A 24,055-nucleotide genomic window follows, 5' to 3' on the forward strand; every position below is an offset into this window, starting at 1 on the left:
CTTGGGAAAATAGGACCTTGGCAACTTATGACCCTGGGGACGTAGGACCTTGGGAACATAGGTCCCTGGGAACATAGAACATCGAGACCTTAGAGTGACCCCCACTGTCCTGTAGGTAAGCACAAAGTGTTTTTGTGCAGAATTGTCATTTGGGTCACGATTTTGGTCCAGTATTAGTGAATCTTGCTAATACATGTGGTGAAAATGTGCATCCACAATGTGTCCTGTATGGCATCTGCTCTCACAGCCAGTCCTTTAAAGACACTGGAACAGAGCCGACACAATTCAATACGTCAACACTGTTTGAACAACTGGACTGAAACAACAGCGAGGTGGGAGTAAGGACGGGGTAAAGAACATGCAATGAGGAGAAAGACAGAAGCAAACATGGGAAACAGAGAAACCATCTCTCACCAGGTTGGCCATGATGTAATGGTAGCCTTTGACATGTTTCCCGACACTGACAATCTGTGAGGAGGCGGAGCACAGCTCAACGTTAATCGGACTGGATTACAGCATAGCAAATGTTAATTACAGTAAATGATGCATGTGACAGGCGAGTGTGTGTGTCTTGACACCGTGGGACCGTCAGGTTTAATCCATAGAAGATCGGACGTCTAAACAAATAAACGGGCAGTCACGTCAGTATCTCATGGAGGAGAGGAAGTGAACGCTTCACGCTTTCAAAGACAATGCTTCTCGACACTCTAACACAACACACATACATATACACACACACACACTTACAACCACAAAGCTGCATCTTGGTGATAAAAACTGATTTTGAAAGCTGACATCCGCTGGGAAGTCCCACTGGACATGCAGTTAATAAGCGCATGAATTAAGCTTAAAAAGCGCTTTAAGTCTTTTAAAAAAAGCTTTGATTGATCAATTCAGCTTCACTTCTGTCAGGACCTGAGCCTCAGGTGGTAAAACTCTACTGTTGGTGAACTCCCACAGCTGCTTTATGCAAGATTAAGTATAAAAATACATCCATTATATCAATCTGAATCACGACATAGAGCTGTAGGAGAGATTAGTGTCCAATCCACTGAGAGGTTAGAAAGAAGTCAGTTTGCTCATATTAAAAGGAACCATTCACCCGATCCTTCTTATGGGGACTTTTTCTTCAGTTGAAAGTAGTTACAGTCAAAAATATTCACACTGAGCTCTGTGGATGAGACAATATATATATATATATATATACATATATATATATTTTTTTTTAAATTAAAAAACAAACAAGCATTTTCACAGTTTTGACTGTGCAAAGCAAATAAATGCTGCTTTGACAAACATGAGCGCCAGGTTTTTTTCTTCCTCTCGACGAAAAACAAAAACAGCATTTGCGGAGTGTGTGTTGCCATGTTTCGTTCTGCCATGTGGTGCCTCTTCTTTGTGTGTTCAACAGGCTGTTCCCAATTAACTGCTGAAATATCATTATAACAATATTTTCATTTTCAATAAATTTGACCATATGGCCTTCGTGTGGTACATTAAAAATAAACACTTGAGACATCTCAACATATCTTTTTGAAGGAGAATTTGAAAATGTAATTGGCCACTGTCGGGGGCATATAACCAAAAACACCGCCGCCAGTCCTAAAAATAATTAAATGGCCATCCTTGTATGTCTACAGACTTTAACACTTATATATGAATCCCTCCTTGGGCTGGTTCCTTCTTATTGTGTGTACATACACGTGTAGGAACCAAATCAATATGGCTTGCGCTCTCACAATATTCGACAGATGCTGGCCCCCAGAGTTAAAACAGAATTAGAGAAAAAAGCTTTTAAAAATGCTGAATAATCTACAGAAGGACCTGAAATTGTCAGATTAATTACTATGGGGGAATTAGGATCAATTTTAAAAGACCCCGAGAACCGTAGTCTTGGTCAATGTGTTTCATCTGTAAAGCGATGGATTTTTGTCATTCACAGCGAGGCAACTGTTACGTGCAGTAAATATTCTTAACGCCTTCGTGCAGATTGTTACAGAATATGCCACAGTTCGTCACAGTGTGAGACGAAGCAGAGTCACTGTTGGAGAAAATAATGAAATGAAGGAAGATGAGTTTTCTGCTCTCTCACAGGCTGCAACACTGATGGATTTTAAAACTTATTCTGGCACAGACACTTTAATTAATAACCTTTGGGAGCACAAAGAGACGCTCGCACTCACTTCTCACAGTGAATCACCTACTTCTCATCAATTTCATCATTTATCAGGTAGAAAATGCTGCTAATGATTTTATGTTGAATGGTGAACAAGTGCAGAGTGATGAGACGAAAGATTGGCACTCGTTTGATTCCTATTTGCTCTGTATGTGGAGTGGTTTGCTGGATATTTACACAAAATATACAATAATATTATGTATTATAAGAATTGAAAACTCAAGGCTGTTTGAGGGTTTTTCAGTTTTGTTTTCATGGTTTATCAAGCAGGTTTTTGTGCCAACTAGATTATATTTAAGTGGCACATTTATACAGTGCTCTTTAAAAAGCAGAACAAAACATGCATATCGTACTTAACCTCCAGGCCGCTGCAGCCTTTACGTTAAGGAGATGACATTTAACGTAGACACGTGCCATGTTGGAAATGTTGATCCGACCGTCGTGACTTTAAAAGTAAAAGTGACTTTTTCAGACACGAGACCAACGTGAAATATCGCCGACACATTTACATAACAAGGTGCGAGCCTCAAAGGGGCTTCACAGCATCTATCATTGACATTTACTGAAACACCTCTTGGATTGTAATTCTTTGAAAAACAAAAAAAACTTTGAGCCCTTAAGAGTTTCCATTGCCTTTTTCATTTTGCAGCTCTGATACAGTTTCTTACAAATTAGTCACCAGCAAATTATTTTCCCATCTGTAAATTAAACTGATTTGCATTAAGAGATTTTACGCTGTGACATTCAAAGTAACATCTGGTTGCTTGTGAGCCTTGATATGTATTGACCGTGCTGTTAATAAGCAGCTAATGAGGCCCAATTATGTATTCAAATCCTTGTCCTGGATCAGGAGAATTTGGCGAGTTGTAAATACAAACACAGTGGCAGTTGGCATGAAGACAAGCTAAAATAGATGTTTATGTTTTTGGCAGAAACTCTGGCCACCGCAGCACTAAATGTTAGTCTGCTGTATCTACTTGTGAGATGATTTGTGCACTGATCTCAAGATAGGATGGAGCAGGAAGTCTTTCTGCACTCGCTCTCTCTCTCGCACATCTGCAAAGTAAATTGTTAGCACTATGACAGATGTCAGAGTGGAGATTTCCTGAATAATTAAACAATTATGGAGACACCAGTTGCCCCAGGGAAAGGAGGGAAGAAGAGGAGAAGGAGGAAAGTAAACATCATATTCTGAGTGTGTTTTTGCCAAATAACACCACCAGAGATCAGAACAGACTGTTTTCAAGTTTGAGAGTTTCTAATTAGCACAAATACACAAAAAAAACAGAGTGAAATAAACATCGAGCGTATGTGTGAAGTAACTTCTCTTCTGTGTCGAAATTTTTTTCTGGGATCCGTTCATTACATTATTACAAATAAATTAAGCATTTGGGTGATGTTGTTAATCTTACTGTTACTAATATAATGAGTTTTGGATTTTAAGGTAAAGAAAAGTGTCTCATTACTTTCCTTGTTTTCATTTATTAAGAACAAATATTCTCTTCATTTTCACTCAACGCAATCTTTACTAAAAAATGTTAAAGGATATTTCTGTTTTGTAAAGTTTGAGTTTTACTTAAATCATGAAATTGTACTCACTAATTTAATTGGTGAGATCTTGGAGACACAGTGATACTGCCATCATTCGGGGCAAAAAAACACCAGACAATTAGATGGGGGTGTAGCCTGATTATGTAAAGTAAAGGGAGTATAGCAGGTCAAAGTGGAACCAAGAAGTTTGAATATAAACTCCACTGATGTATGAAGAGAGCTGGATATGACATGAGATGTCAAGAGACATTTTGTAAACTGTGCCAGGACACCCCAAACTGCAAAGAAGGGAGGAAGTATTTCTCTTTGTATTATGAATTTTCATGAAAATGTAATATTTATGAATGGGCCGGTGGGCTCAAACAGAAGACACTACTCATTACTCCATGTGCATGGAAACAAGCTAGTAAGAGAGACAACTTTTTTGATGTTAGGGAACAACTTTTACTGGAGTGATTGGGCACCATTTTGGAATCAAGTATGCTGTTCTTATGATAAATTCATTGGAAACTGAAACAGATGTTTAGAAGAGGTTTACATGTTGTAGTGCTCAAAAACACATACTCATTCTCACACTGCCCACTGCAGCAGCACTGTATTCCCCCTTAGCGCCTGTCTCTTTCAGGCCCCGCCCCCCGAATACCCAGTCTGCTCTGATTGGTCAGCTCAAACATGCCTGACCCAGCACTGCTAACAACAACAGAGCAGCTGTGCAAAACCAATTCTTATGTGCCAAATAAGCCGCGAGGCATAAATTCTTTAAATGTGTGACATGGTGACCTAGTGTGATGTCACAAAGTCACGGAATTAAAGGCGGGACTACTGACGAGACATTTCAGGAGCAGTGTTTTTTTTGCATGCACGAGAAACTATATAAAACTCTGAAGGAGGGGGAAAAAAAACAGAGAAGAATAATAGGTCTCCTTTAAACTGACAGTTTGGGTAATAATTTGACTACTCATCTTTGTTTTCCCTCCAAACAGGTTTGCCTAACCTCAGGGTTTGTTTACATCCCCTGCGATCATCCATCTGCTTGTGTTTCTTGTTGCATTGGAGTCGATTTGTGTGATGTTGTCTTATCCCGACATCTAAGCAATTAACTTGGCGAGTATAATGTTATTTCAACCGATAGTACTGATGGCCGTAGGTACACATTGTAATAATCCGTAGTATTCCCTTAATACTATTTCATGCGACATGTCCTTTAGCAGCAATACTAAAAATGTTAAGTTCTATCTACTTTTCTAAATTGTCTGTACTCTATGGAACAGACAATTTAACATGATTACAATTAGAAAACTTTGTCTAAATGTTCCTGTGTGAAACTACAGTCCACCAGGCACTGTGTCAGTTGTTTCTCAAAACTTTCCTGTGTGATTGGAATTTCATTAGATAGTATTAGAGAAAAGTCTGCAGAATGATCTGTTTTCAGCAGTAGGTGTGTTTTGAAGGTGATTTCATTTCATTTTGTAGCCACATTCACACCACAGGTGAAGTTATTCTACCTTATTGGAAAGCTAAATCCTGTTGAAGCCGAAGCTGCAGGCTTGAATGTGAACATTAAGACCAGTAAATGAGGCTGGACTTTTTGTCAAAAGGTACGTGCTCCAATTCGCTCGGATTGCTGCTTTTTGAAGCTCCAAAAGTTAAAATATACAGTATTACATGAGCAGTACCTAATGTCCTTCAGCAGCTATTGCAGATTTCAAATTCTGCCTCAGGTATGAAAAAGGTCAGATGCTTCTTTTGAACAGCAAAAGTACAGAGACACACAAAAAAAAACCCCTTAATGCTGATGTCATGGTGGCATCACCTGTTCCAGCATGTTCTGCAGTCTCTCTGCCTCAAGGTCAATCACAAACTTCTTCTCCTGTCTCCGGTCCAGGTCCTCCAGCAGTCGTCTGTAATTGGCATCATTGAAGTTTTCGACGCAAATGGCACTGACCTGCCAGTTGTTCTGTCCTGCCTTCTCCATGATGGCCTGCAGGATGGCATATCCTGATGCAGTCAGACACACAGGACAAGAAATGTCAATGTCGGGGGAAAGAAAATACAGGGTACAGCTTAACTTAACACAAAATGGTGGACAGTTTCACTGAATGTAAGAAACAAATCCATTTTTCTTTTAGGACATTTTCTACACCAACATTTTTTTCTTAAATGTATTGATTACTTTAGTTAAGAACAGCCAATATCCTGAAGAATTATGTTTATATTGGACGATTCTGCACGTCACTATTTACATCTAGTGCCACTCTTTGCAAATGCAGGAAGCAGTGTTTCCTTTATGTAATGAGGCGACAGAAAAGGGTGGTCAGCATTTTTCATATAGCAGATGACAGCATATGACCTGTTAGACCTCCAAAACCATAACCAAGAAAATCACTGCACTTATGTGAATAAAAAGTGTTGCATGTATCCCATAAGTGTCAATGTGTTTATTTGGATTCAGATCTGGATCCAGATTTAACTTTTCTGAACATTTACTATTGTCACACGACCACTAAGTGCTCCCAGAATGTTTTTTAGCTGTCAGTGTTGCAGCCCCTGAATATGTTTACTGATGAAACTGACTCATATACTTCCTGGCTGAACTGTGGCACAGTGGGCCATCTGAAGTTACAAACCACATTGCTCATAATTGGTGGTTTGAGTCGCAAACTGGCTTTAGTTGACACAACATCCCTGGCAAAACAACCTCTTTCCCATCCAGAAGGAACCTCACTGAAGCAAACTTCTCAAAAGCTTTTATCCTTTTCCAGCCAGATCCCGGCTTTTGGTCCAGTCTGGGAAACAGGCTCGGACGTAGCATTACACTCTGGATGATGGGGGGGGGACCCTCGCTGTCAGGATTGTGTATAAAGAAGATGAGTGTCAGAGAGAAAACTAGGGAGCTGTGAGGGCGGCTGTTCTCCAGCAGGAACAGATGTCCCCCTTAAACGGCCCCTCCTGGTGGCCATCACAATCTGGCAACCCGTCTCCCTTTGCTCCCAATTAGTGGATTAACCTGTGCTCTGGCAACCCGGCTCCCTCTCCACCTCCTCTATCCCCTCCCCGGCCCCTACTGCTCCCCATTAGAGGGATGTCGGTGCCAGGAGGGACTGCTGGTTGAGGCGACTCACAAATGGATGAGTGCTCACACATGCATGTATCACCTCAGGCTGTCCTCAGTTGATCCTAAAGCAAGAACCGGTTCATGACATTTTGGACGAAAAAATACAACTGTTGGGAAGCCAAATGGGGATACAATCATTGTTCATTTTGTCAACAGAAGTCAAATGGGTTGCATATTACAAAAGCTCGAAAAGTACAAAGAAATTCAAAATCTGCTGTGCTGAAGTACTGAACTGTACAAGATGTGGTATCAGAGCAGAACTCTTGGGGCGGACAGTTTGTCTTTTCTATTTTATTCATTTATTCACAGAAAATAAGAGACATGAGAGGAAACAAGGGTAGACAGATATACTAATGACGGGCAACAAAGGTCCCACCGGACCCTGGAGGGTCGGCAACAAGGCAAACATTCTCGAAGACTATTATCTGCTTATATTTAACATAGGTGTTTATGTTGTTACGCCTAATAACACCACATCTGTGGTTGGACATGCACACAAAATAAGAAAAGGACACATTCATGTTAACACTCTGTGCTGCATGATCGCTTGCTAGCTGGGAACTCTCAGATTAGCTTGCTATTGGTAATGCCAACGCAGCTAGTCCTCGCAGTCACATGACCTTCGTCTCATGGTGGTTCCTCGGCATCTTGAGCAATATGCTGACGTCAGCATAGCAACATGCTGATATGCTGATGTTCATCAGGTTTAATGTTCACCATGTTTATCACCTTAGCTAAGTGTGTTTGCATGTACACATTTGCTTATTTTAGCTAAAACAAAGTACAGTTGAGCAGAGAGTTCCTTTACTGAGATTCATCCTGTAGGGACCAACACCATCTGTATTCAATTCAATGGCAATCCATCCAACAGGCATTTTATCTCATCTACTTTTAACCCATTTCATCCATTTTTTGTGTTATTCTCATCTTTAAACAATCTGTGGTATCCATCTGTGTGTTGTATTTAGGTGTGAAGCTGTTAAGCAGCAGAACTGTCCGTCAATTGATCAATCTGAGTCCATGTTCACACTGTAAATCTGTTTTTTCTCAGCTGAGGAAAACCCAAAACAGAAAAATTACTAAGGCTGCTTTCAAGACATTCAAAGTCTCCAGTTCCCCTGCTGTGAACATGTTTTATTTTCCTGACTTAACATTTACTTTGTGGCATTTGTGTCTATCTGCCCAGGGACTGAAAATGGATGGTGGCTGGTAGCTAAATCTGATTCAAAGCGTCTCTTGTTATTGCTTGAAATGAAGGTTTTTGTACATGCTCCCTGACAAATAAACATAATACAAAGGACAGAGTCTGTGCAGGCCACAGACTAACAGGCTAAAAATGACTCCCTTTGGTAGCTGCAGCTACTTTGCTGCTATTGACTGTATTGACTGAAGCTGTTTCAGCTACAAATGAGCAGCTGTTTGGCTCACTGTTAGTGGGCTGTGGTGTGAAACCATAGTTTATGTTGTTACGCGGGTGTCTACACTAGTATCCTTTTGGTTTAGTGTAGAGTCGGTCTTTCCGTGGGCAGAGGTGTCTGGCAGTTTGATAGTGTGATATATATCCTACATTGTAGATAAAATTAATTGGTGCAATTGTCCTTTATGCTTTGAATTATCTACAGTGTGACGGCAGAGGAGCAGCTTATTATGAGGAGTCTCTGTGGTGCTTTTCAATGTCATTTGTTTTGTATCTTCTATGCTACGACTGACCGTTGCTAAGCCCTGTCCGGTGTATCTGTTGCTATGCCTGTCAAACTCCCATGGCACATATGCAGTAAACAGCAATATTGGTGCAGGTTTTAAGGCTATATGTGTCTTTGATTTCACACAGAAGGTAAATAAAAAAAAACAGGTGTCTAATTTCTGGCTGACAACTGAGGAATTTTGTTGCCGGAAATTAACGCTAGCAGATTTTATCTCCAGCGGACTTTTTTTATGTTCAAATTAATTAGCTGAGACTAGAAAACAACTCGGTGACCGAAGAACTGAGGTTGATGCCACAACATGCAAGCAAGAGTTCATAAAGATTATGGACATGCCAGAAAAATGTGATGAACAGGATATACAGCTACGATTCAGAAAGAGATCAGTCAAGTTTCATGTGACATCTCTTCTCGAATCAGTTTGTTTGATGACAGTTTCTGAATGGTGAGAATTAACATTTAATGTACTGTAAAACTCTAAAACTCTAAAGCAGCTCTTAGAGGCTGGAGCAAAGACTCAATGAGACCTCTAAAACCTTCAATAATAAGGGTCACTAGAAGTACAGAGCCACCTGAAGGTTGTCTGCTTCAACCTGCTGTGTGTCTTTATCCTTTCACCTAGCCTAAATTTGACAAAGGGGAACCTAACTGCCTTGAATGTAATCAATGCAGAGAGGCAAACTGAATAAAGGCTTAAAGTAAAGCAAACAAAAGAAAGAAAGAAAGAAAGAAAGAAAGAAAGAAAATCAATCGCAACGCAGGCTCAAGCAGGCTTTTTCCAGGGCTTTCAACCCCACCACACTGTCTTCATCAGCAGATGGAGTTTACTAAGTTGTCAGATGTATCTATTGATATGCAAAATGTACAACTTGTTAGGATTTCATCTATACCATCATTTAATGCAAAAAAATCAAATTACTAAAATGTGAAAAATGTAGCAAAAAGTGATAGAAATTTTCATCAAAAGACTAAAACTAAACTCAAACTGAGGAGTCAAGATTCACACTGTTACTTCCACCTCACCGGATACAAATCGGCAGCTGGAGTGAGTTGCTCGTACGTGATGCAACAATATGGTATCCCATCACGTCCTATTGTGCCGCATGGTGCACACAGCGCATGGACAGGAAAGCACAGTGGCGGCAGTCGAGCCAAGTAAAGCGTGCAAAGGGCCAGCTGATTACCAGCTGATAAATGTGTAGCCCTGGGGCTGTATGTGGAGCAGCAGCCAGCCGCAATCAGCATCAGCGTCAAAGACACAGCCACGGGCGAGTGTGCAGACTGACGCCGGAGCATGTTGTGCTGATTGGAGCAGAGCTGGACACTAGATGGAAGCAGCTGCAGCATGTGGAGATGAGAGCAAGCGCACATCTGGGTTTATGTGTGTGATTTCTGCCTCTTCCCTCCCTGTTGTCCCGTCTCTACCCAGTGTGATGCAAACTGTCAGTGTTTGCCTGCTCAGCCTGCTTCCTTCCTTCCACCCTCCTCAATGAGTCAGTCCTTTTTCCTTTCACCCCTTTCTCTCCGAAGAGTACATTGAGATGTTTATGCTTTTAAAGGGAGCCATTCATCATGGTCTGTACACACTGCTGCTACCAGTCCATCTGCTGGAGAAAGATCCTCTCATTTCCTCCTCTGCTCTTCTTCTCTTCTACCCTATTTCCTCTTTGGCTCTTGTCTTCACCTCATCTCATCACTCCTGTACTCGTTTTTTTCTTCTCCTCTTCTTAAATCAACTGTTTTCTCCTCTTTCCTCTCTTCTGTTTTATATTTTTCTCCTTCTGTCATTTCCTATCCTTTCCTTTAATTTCCTTTCCTCCTGCTTCCTCTCCTCTCATTTCCTAACCTCAATTGCACCTCCCTTCCTCTTTTCTCATCTTTTGAATCATCTTGTCTTCTTTCCTCGTCGTGTTTCCTCTTTCCAGATTTCTTCTAATTTCATCTCCGATTCTTTGGTTATCTCGTAATCTCCTCTCCTTTCTTTCCCTCTTTACTTGTTTCCCTTTCTCCCATTTCATCTCCTCTCATTTCCTCTCCTTCTTCTTCTTGTCTCCTATTCTCTTGTATCCTCTACTCTTCTCCTCCCTGACTTGTTTCCTCTCCTTGCCTTTCCTCACCTCTTCTTTCCTCTCCCCTACACTAGTTTTCTCCCATTTTCTCTCCCCCTTTGGTTTTCTCTTCCTCTCTTTTCCTTTCTTTTTTATCCTTTCTTGTTTCCTGTCCTCTCATTCCCTCTTTTCTCCTTTCTTCACTTGTTTCCCCTCTTCTCCTTTCATTTAATCTTGTTTTATTTCTACTTTCCTATCTTCAACTCTTTCTCCCATGTTCTCATTTCCTCTCCTCACCCCCTGTGTCCTTTCCTCCTCTCCTCTCTTTCTGCCATCCTTGGTATCTTTCCTTATATTTAGTCTCCTGTTTTATAATTTCTTGTCCTATCTTCTCATTTCCCCTCCACTCATCTTCCCCTCTCTCGTCTCCCCTGCCTTGAATCCTCCCTTCTTCTTCCCCTCCTTTCCTCTTCCCCTCTCTGCTTCTCTCTCCTGCCCCACCGATTTTCTCTCTTCTTGTTTACTATCCTCTTGTTTCCTCTCCTTGTTTCCTCCCCTCTCATCTCCTTACCCCAATTTCATCTCCCTTCCTCTAGTCTCCTCTTCTCTTGAATCCTCTCCTCTTCTTTCTCTGTACCATGTCTTTCCTCACCTCATCTTTCCTATCCCCTTCTCTGTTTTTCTCTCATTTCCTCTGCCCTTCTTTGGTTTTCTTATCCTGTCTTCTCCTTTACATCACTTTCTTCCTCTTTCGTGTCCTCAGCTTCCCTTTCCTCCTTTCTTTGTTCCTCTCTTCTCCTTCCCTCTTCTTTCATCTTGTTCCACTTCTGTTTTTCTATCTTCACCCCTTTCTCTCTCGACTGGCATGTTTGCATTTCCTCTCCCCTTTTTATGTCTTGTCTGCTCTCATCTTTCTCTTGTCTCCTCTTCCCTTGCATCCTCTCTTCTTCTCTGTATTCCTCTCCTCTAATACCCTCCCCCTTGTTTTCTCCCCTCTCATCCCTTAGTCTCCCCTTGTTTCCTCTTCCCCTTGAATCCTCTCTTCTTCTCCGTATCCCTCCCCTCTTTGGTTCGCTGTCGTCTTGTTTCCACTTATTTCCTTTAGCTTCCTCTCCTCTAATTCAATTTCATCTTATTTATTCCTATTCTCCTATCTTTGGCTCTTTTGCCATCTTCTTTTATCTCCTCCCTACTTGCCCCCCCCCCCCTCTCATTTCCTGTCTTCTATTGTCTCATCTCCTCTCTACAACATTTCCTGGAATCTGTTCATATTTTATCCTTTTTTGTTTTACCTTTTGTTGTGTTTTTTTCTGTGTGAGTGCATATGTACTTACGGGAAATCTAGGAAGGCTAATAGGAACAGCACTCACTGTAGCCACACACACACACACACAGTGCCACAGTATCCAGCACCTTGTATCTCTGGTGCTTTGATGCAGGGAATCAGACTGGCGCTCATTGACTGAGCTCAGCCATGCGTGGGCTGATTCTACATTATAGTCAATACTGGATGAATGCCCGGCCCTGTGTGTGAAAAAAATCCTCAGGCCAAAGTGCTGCAGCCTGCACGCCCAAAAGCCTTCTGAAAAGCACTCGCACGCACACACACACACACAACACGTACATGTACAGCCAGGCAGTGCTGACGTGCACTCACACATTCATCCCCTCCAACAAAGACAGCAGACCTCGTGACATATTTGAGGTTTTGAAATATGCAAGCGTGCCTCTTCAGAGGAACTGGCTGAGTACACGCTTACTCACACAACAACTTCATGGACAGAGTGTGCAGTACAAAAACCTCCACAGGAAATACAAATAATAATAATAATCTGAAGGGTGGTGCCTGAGCTCGTACAGTACTAGCCATTCTCCATTTAGCCTTTCCAGGCCATTGCAGATAGAACACCTCATGATTTTTTAGGACTGTGAAAAATGCTGCTGCAAAAATTTGCTTTCACGCTATGGCAGACAGGCAAACAGATTTCAAGAGATCAACTACAGCTGGTGGGCAAAATAAACGAGAAAGGGAAACTAAAGTGAGGAAATATAAGAAACTAATAAAGAAGAAAGACAAACTATGGAGGAGGAGAAATTAAACAAATGAAAGAACCCAATCACTGGCATACATGTTTCTTTATGTTGTAACTATATGTTTGTTTAGGTTGAATTTTCTATTTCCTCACTTGTCACAACGCTGTGCTTATACTCTGGTTTACGCAGAAAAAGCACTTGGTTAGGGTTAGGAAAGCCTCAAGGTTTGGCTAAAATTATCTGTTTTGGTCACCATGATAATGGATGGAGATGGTCTGACTTCCCGTAAAAAAAATAGCTGGTTTGATTCACCTCAAAAACAGCTGAAAATGTCCCCAGGTCTCACACGATTTTGTTGCCACAAAAACAGCTGGAAATGACTGCAGCTCAATCATGAATTATATCGCATTATCTATCAAAATAATCGCAATATCCCTTTTTGTACATATCATGCAGCCCTATGCAGTTGTCCTCAAAAATATCCAGGGGTGTGAATTGCCTTGTTGGATGGTAGTCACATCACAACCAGCCCCTCTACCTCCTAATATGAAAAGGTGGCTACCATGCACATAATGTGGACATTTTATGCCACATCTAGAAAAAAATATCAACCTTCAATCTGTGGTTTACAGAAATATTACGTGGTAACATTATATCCTGGTGACTGGGCTGGCTGAAAAACTGCCTTGAAATACTACGTTGATAAAAAAACACAAATCCATGATGGAGAAAGCGCTCTCTTTTTTCATGTAGCATTGACTGATACAACTGCAGGTCATCAGCACATTTCATTCAACCATAGCTGGCAACAGTCCCCACGGTGAGCCATCATGTTTCTCATATCTGCTGTGTTGTTCCAGTATATCATATCGCTGACAGATAGTGTTTCCCACTGTTAGGATGACAGGAACCTCCATAGTACAGCAGAGCTCAAACAACAGTGATCAGTCAGTTGAAATAAGTTGCTGCTGGCTGATTTCAGCACCACGGACAGAGCCATCAGGAGAGCTGTCACTTTCAAAAGAAATCAGGCTCCAGCGAATTCAGCAAATACTTCCTTCTTCTAATTAATCTGAGCGTAACCCACAGATTCTGTTTGAGAAGTCTGCTGTGGTTGCACCAGTGTTCACTTCGCTCTACCGACTTCACTCTCAGGTTTCAATAAGTATATTAAAAAACTACTGTCCATGACAAATGTGACAACAGTGATGTAGACACAAAGAATCACCAAATTGAACTATTACACCCACAGACAGATACAGGGAGGGTTACTTTTGTAATGTATTCCACTACAGATTGCTGCACACATGGCTAAAAATGTACAAAAACAGTTTTAACCACTGGCACGATCTATGCTTGATGTCTATTAACACAAGGCAACATTAGGAGTTAAAAGTACAGATAAGTAAACACCACATTACTTGAATTATAAACTAAATGACACAAAATAATTGCATTTCTTGATATAATAGTTCTTAAGAATTAGGTCCCATCTGTCACTATTCCAACAACTGGCCCTACAAAATCCAAATTATATTGAGGCTGCTAATGGCTAAAATGTAATAATATCAGTTTAATCAGTATTTTGTACTTTATTTTGATATATCTAATAAGCAAGAATTGAAATTTTTTGATGTTTATGTTGACAAGCCAGCAGTCAGCTCTCTAACAGACAGGATAACTAATCTAGGTGGCTAATTAGTTGAGTCGCTGGTTAATTAGTGTTACATTATCTGCAACAGACCGAATCACAATGTTTGTTTACAATAACTCCTTCATGACGCATTAGCTTGTAACAATTTTACCGTCTGTGTGTAAAGTGTATACATCTAATTAATCGAAAATGCATGTTTAATGCTTTCCTATGTCATTAACAACAACATGTCCACCATGGTTAGCTTGGAGGACTAATTTAATTTACCTGTTGGGTCACAGACAGCTCGAGTTTAACCAAATTAGCAATTAGCATAAAATGTCATGAGCTGTTGTGTGGAGATCATAAGACGCTAGCAAAGCAATACAGCACATGAAATAACGTCAGATAGGTCCAACCATCATGTTTTACTACAGTAAGGGCTAAAAATGGCAACAGAATTAATCAAGTTTGCCCATTTTTTGTATCTCCACAATGCAAATTGACTGCGGATTTTCTACCCGGAAGTGTCTGTTGTTGTTAGCGCGACGTCACGGTGATTCGGTCCGTTCGGCTAAGCTAGTTAGCCAAAACTATATTAGCATGACAAAAGGAAACTTACTACAAGTTGCTTCTTGAAATTAGACGTGGAGTCTTTTGATGTGGAAAGCAGCTTGTTTGATGACATGCGGAGCTTTCACTGCACTTTAATGGTGCGACATTTTTGACCAGTCTGTAGGTAAAATGTTCTTTATATTTCCATGACAACAACACAGTCCCGACAGTTAGCCAGGTCATAGACGTCATCTGCGTCATAGAGAGCAGAAGCCACGCCCCTTTCCGGTTTGCCCCATGGGACCTTATTCCAGTAAAACTTTGCATGATAGTAAATAAAGAGAGACAAAACATGAATCACACATGATGTCTGTGAATCTAAAAGATTTTTTTTTTTGTCATAAAACTGTGAAAATACGTAATTTTATAAAGACTACACACTATACACTGTCAATATGACCAGATTTATTGTGATTTTCATCTCTTTCAGTACCTTTTTGCCATGTTGGTGTTGGTGTTGGACACGATGTAGTTCACTGAGCAGTTTAACACAAAACTAGATTATATTTTACTTTAATTACGACAAATTATAAAAGAAACATCTGTAAAACTGTTGACGGGACATCAAGACCTGCAAACAAGGTCGTTTATGACTCTTTCTATTATGAATGTTTGATCCACAGATGTTTTACATTTATAAAACTTCCAATAAACTGAGAAAAGCTAAATCTAAAAATCTGCGACATCACAACTCAGATGAGCAGACAAGCTGGTCTCATTGGTTTGAATGAGCGCCTACTTTGCATCTACTGGTCCTGTCATCTAATTAGCAAACTTAATTGTTCGTTTGCTGATGCAAGTGTAGAAATTAATGATCATGACACCAAACCATTGAAGAAGTAACCTGAAGAATCATGGATAGAGGCAAGGTTGTTTGGTTAAACTCGCTCACAGTAAAGGGCCGTGCACCAGGCAGGACATATAAACAGTCTGTGTAGGGTAGCAGCAGGTCACAGAGTTGAAAATTACTTTCACACTTTATTGTTGTTATCCTCAAATAAATCCCTGCCCTCACAGCAGCCTCATTCTTATTATGTTCATATTCTATCGAGCACTGGTTCAAATAAGCTTTATTGTTGCATTATTGCAATGACTACATTTTACACAAGACATTTTAAACATACACACTTTAAATCACTTAGAAATATTCAGGGCAGAGCTTGTTTCTCCGACGACAGTCAACATATTTTGCAGCTAATACTGCACACTGACTTTTCTCTCCACATAGATGAGACAGTGGAGATGGATGAACCCAGGATATATATATTTTTCCAAAGAACATTTCTCTTAAATCCTTGTATTTCTCACAGTAGTAACAAGTGAGATTCTGTCTCAGCCTCTCTTCGATGACAAAGTGAACACAGCCCGGCCTCCCTGGGTGTCTGTTCTGCCTGCAGTTGAACGAACAAGGACGTAAACAATCAACATCTCCTAAAAGAGAAGTGAACTCCTCTCTCAGGCTGTCTCAACTCTGCACTGGGAAGCCCATAAACATCTGATCATGAATATGAAAAAGTAGTTATGCCTGCTGAACCTGACATTGATGCAAACTGTTCATCTTTTGAGACACAGTCAGAAGCCCTGCTGTCAGAATCTAAAAGCCTTGAATTCAACTGTGTTATTAACCAAACATCATACACAGTATCTACTGTAGGTGCGGCTTTATTTTCAGGCTTCAGAAAGCAGCTGTAAGGAACTTTCACTTGTTGTTAATCGTGGCAGCCCCGGTGGACAAAAGTGGTGTGAGCACCGCCAAACCAGGCCGACGGTCAGCTGTCGGGCATTGTCGGGGCCGTCAGTGAGTGTCCGAGGCACCCTTGTTAGAGGCTTTTTGGCTGCTTGAGCATGTAGAATCAGTGGCTGCTCGTTGGTGAGAGAAATCACTCTGATTGGCTGTTCAGCACGGAATAAGCACGGTTTCTTCTCATTTTTTGCCTTTTCGCCAGTGACATTTGCAGCTTTTGTCAGACATGTTCTCAATTAGAAGCAGATATATTACCAAGAGTGGTGTTAAAAAATGCACAAACAGGAGCTGATGTCTATGCGGTGTGTTCAAGTGCAGCTTTTTGGATGTTAGGCGACACAACAGTCAGCCTTTACCACCACATCTGTTCTTTTTTTCCCTCCTTTTCTTCTTCGTATTTTGGGTATTTTGTGCCTTTTATCATTTGACAGGACAGTTGGAGATCATGACAGGGAAGGAGATGGGGGACGACATGCAGCAAATGTCACTTCTCTTGCTATTTTCTTGCTATTTTTTGCTTTTTGAGACACTGAAGTCTTGAAATATCTGACCGTAACATCTGCACTCCTCTCGCAGGCTAATTCTGATCTTGAGGATTGAAATTGAGGCTTCAAGCAACCTATTAGGCCGGTTTGTGTGTCCTCAGCCCGTCTTACATCGAGGACCTTTTGTTGTGTTTTTGGGGAACACCTGATCAGATACAGGCGTGTTTTGTTGAGAGGAGAGGAGGCTTTTTACCCAGTCGAGCGTGTGCGACCTGAGATAAGAGAAGAAGAGTAAGGGGGGATGAGTTGTTCTGAGGGGAGGCCGTCCTGATACGGTCCTCTCTCTGTAGCCCCCTTACATCCAATCTGCTCGTTCGCTGCAGCCCCCACAGCAGCACAGAGACAGAACGACTACCTTCTGGAAAATGTATGAAAGCGAGATGTGGAGATCCAAGCAGTGGCCCATATCCATTCTGTCTTGTAATGGAAATGTGACACGGGGGGTGAGTACAAACCTATTGACTCTGTGTGTGTGGGGAGGGGTGGTGGTGTGGGAGGGGTGGGGGCAAAGATTGGGTGGGTGACAGAAAATATGAAAGGGGGAAAAGAAGAAAGAAACACACACACGGCTGAGAGGTGGGGAATGGAGCCAAGAGACAGATAGAGAGGAGGTCCAACACGATCCACCACACTTCTAACAGCAGCCGCACTGCAATATCGATCACTTAGTGGCCCCAAGACGTGTTGCGGACACAAAAACAGCCATTATTTTAGAGGCACGTCCACTCACACAGCTGGGTTTGTCATGTAGGGGGCATTAGGACAAAGAAATAACATAAACCTGCCCGCTGACAGTATTTGCAAGACAAATAACGGCGGCTTAATGCAACGTTTGAGAGCTGCCGACAAATCTCATGAGCATCTTCTGATCTGCCACCTGTTTGGTTAAAGGAGAACTGCCACAATTTAATGAACTCGAGCACCGGCATCTCAGACAAAAGCAAATGCGCACGTTGTTTGCTTAATAAAGGTGGGACAAAAGAAAACGTTTGTCACCAGATGGCCACCATTTTGTGTATTGATTAAAAACAGAGCTCACCAAACTCTGCACATCTTTTACAGTATTCAGCAGTAATTCAGTGTGACAATCTGGGATTCAGCAGTGTTTTTGTCATTTTTGTGATTGACAATATTAAGATAACAAAGATCGTTTTAGAGGAAAAATAAGCAAACATAACACATTAAAACAACCTAAAATGACCTCCAGCAGGCTGACATGAATATTTTTTTGTACCGCACTTCACAGACTAACACTGCTCAGTCCAAGTAAAAGTCATTGGAGAATTCATTCACCTGATCCCTCGCAGTAAATCTGTGTTGACAAATGGGTCCTCGGCAGTAAATCTAATTTTTGACATCATTTAGACAACACACAATGTGGTGATGTGTTAATGTTCTGAGCTTTATACGCAGCATCTCTATTCGTTTAAAATCTGCGGAAAAAACAGCCGACGTGTCATTGAAATTCTGCAGGCACAGATTCAGTGTGGGCCTGAATAATATAAATCAATATTCTGTTACTTCATGGCCTATTTCTTGCTAAAACTGGTTTCCCAAACATATTTGAATGTACTTTTTAGCTCTTAAATGACAAAGTGCCTTACCAGCCGGCCATGCTGGGACTGCTTCAATGAAGAACACTAACTTTCAGCTTCCAAAAGGAAAGACAGAAGCAGTGGATCTTCATCACTCACCTCGGTCGGTGTCGTAGAGGAAGACAAACTTGTTCCAGTCGTAGTGGTCGAGGAGGGACAGCAGAGCCCCCCTGATGGACGGCCGGAGCTGCAGGGTGAACTGGCTCTCGCCCTCGGTGGGGAAGCTGGGCGTGATGAGGGAGATGTGCAGGGCGCTGCAGAAAGATGTCAACGTGTGGACGGAGCGCTTGTCGTACAGGCCGAAGATGGCGAAGACACCGCGGGAGTACTGCGAGCAAACTGGGGAAGAAAACAAAAATAGAGGAAGAAGAGGAAAAAAAATTACATTAACTTCTGTGAGTTGTGAAGCTTTCTTCAAACATACAATGAAAGCAGCCAGATGAAGCCAAAGAGGAACCTTGAAGAAGGTTGAGAAAGTCACCTCGCTCCATCAAGACGAACAAACTTTTGTTTCTTCAGAGCCATTTATATTGTCAGTGTGATCCACATTTCTCCTGTGCTTTCAATCCCGAACAGTTCCTGCCAACACACTGCGCTCAAGTCTTTCTTTGTTCTGGGTGAGTGTGTGGCTTGAGACTCTGTTTGGCTCAACATCTGGCATCACAGGTCCAACATTTTAATTAGATCAATTAATCTAAATCAAGGCTGCCCAAAGTAGGGCCCCTGGGCCAAAGTTGGCCCGCCATTAAGTTTGAGTTGGCTCGCAAAAAAAAGGGGGAAATAATTACATTAATTAATTATACAAACCACTGTGTAAAATGCTCTTTAAATATGAAGGATTCCTTCTAAGTCTTTTTTTTTTTTTTTTTCATAATCTGACCACGACAGGTGACTGACACTTTCCTTCAATTAAGGGAACTTGGGATCTTAGGACCACTTTGCATCTTGACAATACAAAACATACAAGACAATATATGTTTTCTTTTGGCCTGTGGCCCAGTTTCAGTTTTGGCCCTCAAGGGTAACAGATTGGGCAGCCATCACAATTTGAATTTAGAGCTACATTCGTCTATTTTTGGCCACTTGGGGGCAGCAGAACAAGCTGGGTTTGTCATTACAGGCGACCTCTACTCTTACACACAGAGTCATCTGATCTAGTGTTCAGATCAAGTGCAGCTTTAAACATGATGCATTGTTAAAATACTTTCATTACCTCAGCTAAGGAGCTTATGTTGTCACTTTTTGACAGCAGGATTACACAAAAACTGAACATTTATCCACCACACTTGGATGGAGGACGGGTCTCGGCCCAGAATAGATCCAGGGGGCGACTGTCCAATAGTTATCAGTGATTATCAAGTAGCATTTTTGCCCATCAATCATTTAAAATTAAGTGATACAGGGCTATCGAGTTTGATATTGTATTAGTAATGGGGACTGTTGGGCCTTGGCGGAGGTATGCTCTCTACTGAGCACCATTGTAGCTGTTTTTATTGGTCTCTCTTATTTTCATCTATTATTCTCAAATCAAGCATCCACAACAAAGACATTGTGAGTGTGTGAATCAGTTGACTTATATTTTATTACGCACATTTCTCCCATGATAAGTCCATTGTGTACAGTCGGAGCAAAACAACACCACACACAATGGGTGCTCATCCCCGGAGAAACACATTGTTTAAATGATACACATCTCAGCACAATGCCCTGAAATCAAAGCCTTCACACGTGATGCGATGATTTACTTAAAGATAAACAGAAGAGGAGCTGGGTTGCTAACGTGAGCAGAGATAGCCATCATAATTGACAAAATCACCTGAAAACAGATGCTGAAAACAAAAAAAACTGAGCTGTTTTGAATGACAAGTGATGACTGGGAGACGCAGTGCAAAAAATCACCCCAGCGATGAATGCTTGGCACCATGACTGGAGACAAAATAACAAACCATTATCCCGCTGATTACCACTTTAAATCCTTTCAAGAGAACCGCTGAATGCAGTAAACAGAGATCAAAACCAAACGCATCCGTTTCCTCTGATGCTTTCATCTCAAAGGCTGTTCTCTTCCCTCATTTAAGACGGCAACAACAGTACCAACATCTCCGAGCGGCGCGTTGAATCACTCGTCGGTGTGTAGATACATTCTGGAGGACGTATTCCCCCATTAACTAAACACAACGCGCTCACGCTGCGCTGCCTCATCACATCAAAACAGCACAAGCTGAACCTGCATCTCGTGTCTCATTGGTCAGACTTTGAATTAAATGGAAACTTTGCATTTTCATAAAGTGGCGCAGCACAAACAAGCGTGTGCTGCTTAAGGAGATCTCCTCATTAAAGAAAGGTCTGGCTGTCTACAGGAGCCGTACTTTAATTGCCCACTTTTTACACACAACGAGAGAAAGGGAAGATAATGAGCATCCTCTCCCAGTTTCCGGGTACGAGGAGAATCAGAGCGGGAGGCAAAAGTGAAGGAAGAGCTCAAGATGTTCCTCTTGTTAAGGGGAAAATGGGGGATGGGGAAGCAAACAAGAGGGCTGCTTTACTGACAAACCCGTTGTTTCCATGCAGAGTGCAGTACTTTACTGTAGGGACACAGAGAGAGAGGGAGAGAGCAGGAGTCTTCACTGATCTGCCTGCAGCCTCCTCCCTCAGCGAGACAAACAAGAACACAACGAGAGAGACCGAGCGAGGAAAGCCACGCTTCTTCTGTTGTACTCACAATTAAGGTACATGGAGGTGCCGGGAACTATCAGGATAAACAGCAGTCAGGGCTTTGCTGTTGAGGGGTTTGTTCAAGTTTGCATTTACACGCGTCAGGACTCATTTAAAGTCGGTCTCAGTGTTGGCTGGGGAGATGTTATTACAAATATGAACGCACATGACTAGAAAAAGACTTGTGAGCTATCTGTCTAATGTGAAATGACAAACTGAACAGTCTTCCTTCTCTGCAGGGAAAATTCCAGCCCAGTTGCCAGAATAAAATGTTTTTCTTTCAACACTTCGACAATATACTGTATATATACTGTAATATACTGTCAGGAGGTGGAGGGGGTGGTGGTACTGTAGGTGAGGAGGCCGCCAAGCCAGAGACCACTGTTCAGGACTGTGTTTCAACAGTTGTACGTGTCGAACCACTAGTTGTTTTTAAGGATAATTTCCAGCACTGTGATAATGTTGCTCCAGAACTGCTGGATGTGTAAATAAGAAACTGTTTGCAGTCATGACAGTTAAAGTGATCATAGGTCAGTGTGTAGCAGCCAAAGAAATCAGATATTGCAGCTTTAAGATGCAGTTAGTAAAATGTAATGACTTGATTGGCTAAAAGCAGAGGTTCTGTCTATGTAGGCCGGGAAACAACAGCATCCAGACTGGTTATCGTACAAATAGGGGGCACTGTCACACAAAACATAAATATAAAACATACATTTGTCTGTGTGTGAGCACAGGTCATTTACAGAGATGATCTGTATGCTGGAGCAGAAAAAAATGCTGTTATTTGCACATATGGACACACCTGCTCCCTAAAGACCACACTCAAATCTACATTAAGGGCGTGTGTATCTGAGTGTGTATGCATGTGTGTGTGTGTGTGTGTGTGTGTGTGTGTGTGTGTGTGTGTGTGTATGTGTGTGTGTGTGTGTGTGTGTGTGTGTATTGAGGGATGAAGGCTCGCAGGATTCGAGGTAGAGAGAGCGTCCAGTCAACCAAGAAAGGAGTCCAGAGGTTGGAACATCCACACAATCCACTGATGTGCTCTCAAGGGATGGGATGACACACACACACACACACAAACACACACACACACACACACGCACGCATGCACACACACTTCTCTGAATCCTTATATGTCGGCCCACAAACTCTGTCTCTCTCTGGATGCTTTGATACAGAAATGCCAGTTTGAAAAACAACACATCAATATGCATGTAAGGAAACATGCCGGTCTGAGATCAAACCCTCGCTCACACTTTGTCTCCCCCTGCTGTGTTTGTCTCTAATTACTGCTTGTTTCAGATCACAAGGGTTTAACTCATCTGCTTATTTTGAACTCAAACTGACAATAAATCAAAAACAATAACAAAAAAAACCACCAAATAAATAATGTTTTTCAAATACTGCTAACATACCACATAATGAGATGTCACATCATGTTATATGTTGATTGGATTTTTATGTTAAATATCGAGCTGCTGCCACTCTGACAGTCACACGGAGACGGTCAGACGAATAGGAGCAATAACCCAAAAGCAACAGAACGGATTATTATAACACTGAGAGGAGTTAATCACATATTCACATTCATATCACAAACATACTGAAGGGCAAACTGCATCTACAAGTGAATGGGAGTTTTGCAAAATCAATTGCAACAACAGAATTTATAATGAGATTATCATTTAGTTTGATTTATTTATTTTGCTGCTCTCAGTGTCGGAGGAACTCCTGTAGAAGCCTGTCTGGACTAAGTGCAGACTTTTATTTTGAAGGGTACACATTGACTTCCTTCTTTGTCACGATCCTTAAGTGTTACTTATATATATATATTTTTAGAAGGATAAAAAGAAGACATACATTAGTTTTTCTTAACTCTTTAATTTTAACTGGACCAAAAAACACACACGTGTGCACAAACAGGACCTATTGACATCCATTAATGTATGGAGAGGTGTCCGAGCGAGAGGTCTGCCCAGTATCGGGTGCCCTAAGCAGCTAGGGTTTCAGCGCCCTGCTCAAGGGCACCGTGGCAGTGTCCAGGAGGTGAACTGGCACCTCTCCAGCCAACAGTTCACGTCCTTGGTCCACACTCCATACTGACTGATCCTGCTGGTCATGAACAAGCCCTAAGCCCTGAGTCTCTGCAGACTGAGCTACTGCAGCCCCCTATAAGGGAATGTTTTGTGTTTTGTCTTTTATTTTACAAATCATATATACAGTATACACACTTCCTGTGTACATTTTGGCAGTTTAATTTTAATCCAGCTTATGTGGAGTAATTAACGGACAGAGGTGGAAGAGGACAGATGTTTTACATAATTAAAAGTAGCAAAACCAAAGAAGTAATCTGTTATAAATATAAAAAATGTTCTTAAATAAAAACACAAAAGATTTGCTTCAAAATATAATTAAAGTATACTTCAAAAAGTCAAAGTAGTCATAATGCAGAAAGGCCCATCTCAGACATCATATAGCGTATTACTGTGATATACTTATCGATACATTAATGTGTTCATCATTTTAATGTTAAACCTGGTCTGCATGGATGCATCTCATCCACTTCCAGTGAATTCCAGTC

At 41.5% G+C, this 24,055-nt stretch overlaps 1 protein-coding gene across 6 annotated transcripts in view; it reads right to left on the minus strand.

Moving 5' to 3' along the window:
- gria4b (glutamate receptor, ionotropic, AMPA 4b) overlaps positions 1-24,055 on the minus strand; it is a 142,579-nt gene that overhangs the window by 48,975 nt on the left and 69,549 nt on the right. For 5 of the 6 annotated variants that reach the window (XR_014624022.1, XM_084372707.1, XM_084372706.1 and 2 more), the window contains exons 3-5: positions 18,859-19,098; positions 5,541-5,725; positions 415-468 (exon numbers count right to left, since the gene is read on the minus strand). Coding sequence is in view for 5 of the 6 variants with exons in the window: in XM_084372707.1 (XP_084228833.1) it covers positions 415-468; positions 5,541-5,725; positions 18,859-19,098 (479 nt within the window). In the remaining variant the exon portion in view is untranslated. Of the gene's footprint in view, positions 1-414; positions 469-5,540; positions 5,726-14,882; positions 15,045-18,858; positions 19,099-24,055 lie in introns of those variants that run through there. The other variant, XM_084372709.1, reaches the window with a different exon arrangement.

This window comes from Pagrus pagrus (genome assembly GCF_965226575.1).
Source record: "Pagrus pagrus genome assembly, chromosome: 14".
Lineage (NCBI taxonomy): Eukaryota > Metazoa > Chordata > Actinopteri > Spariformes > Sparidae > Pagrus > Pagrus pagrus.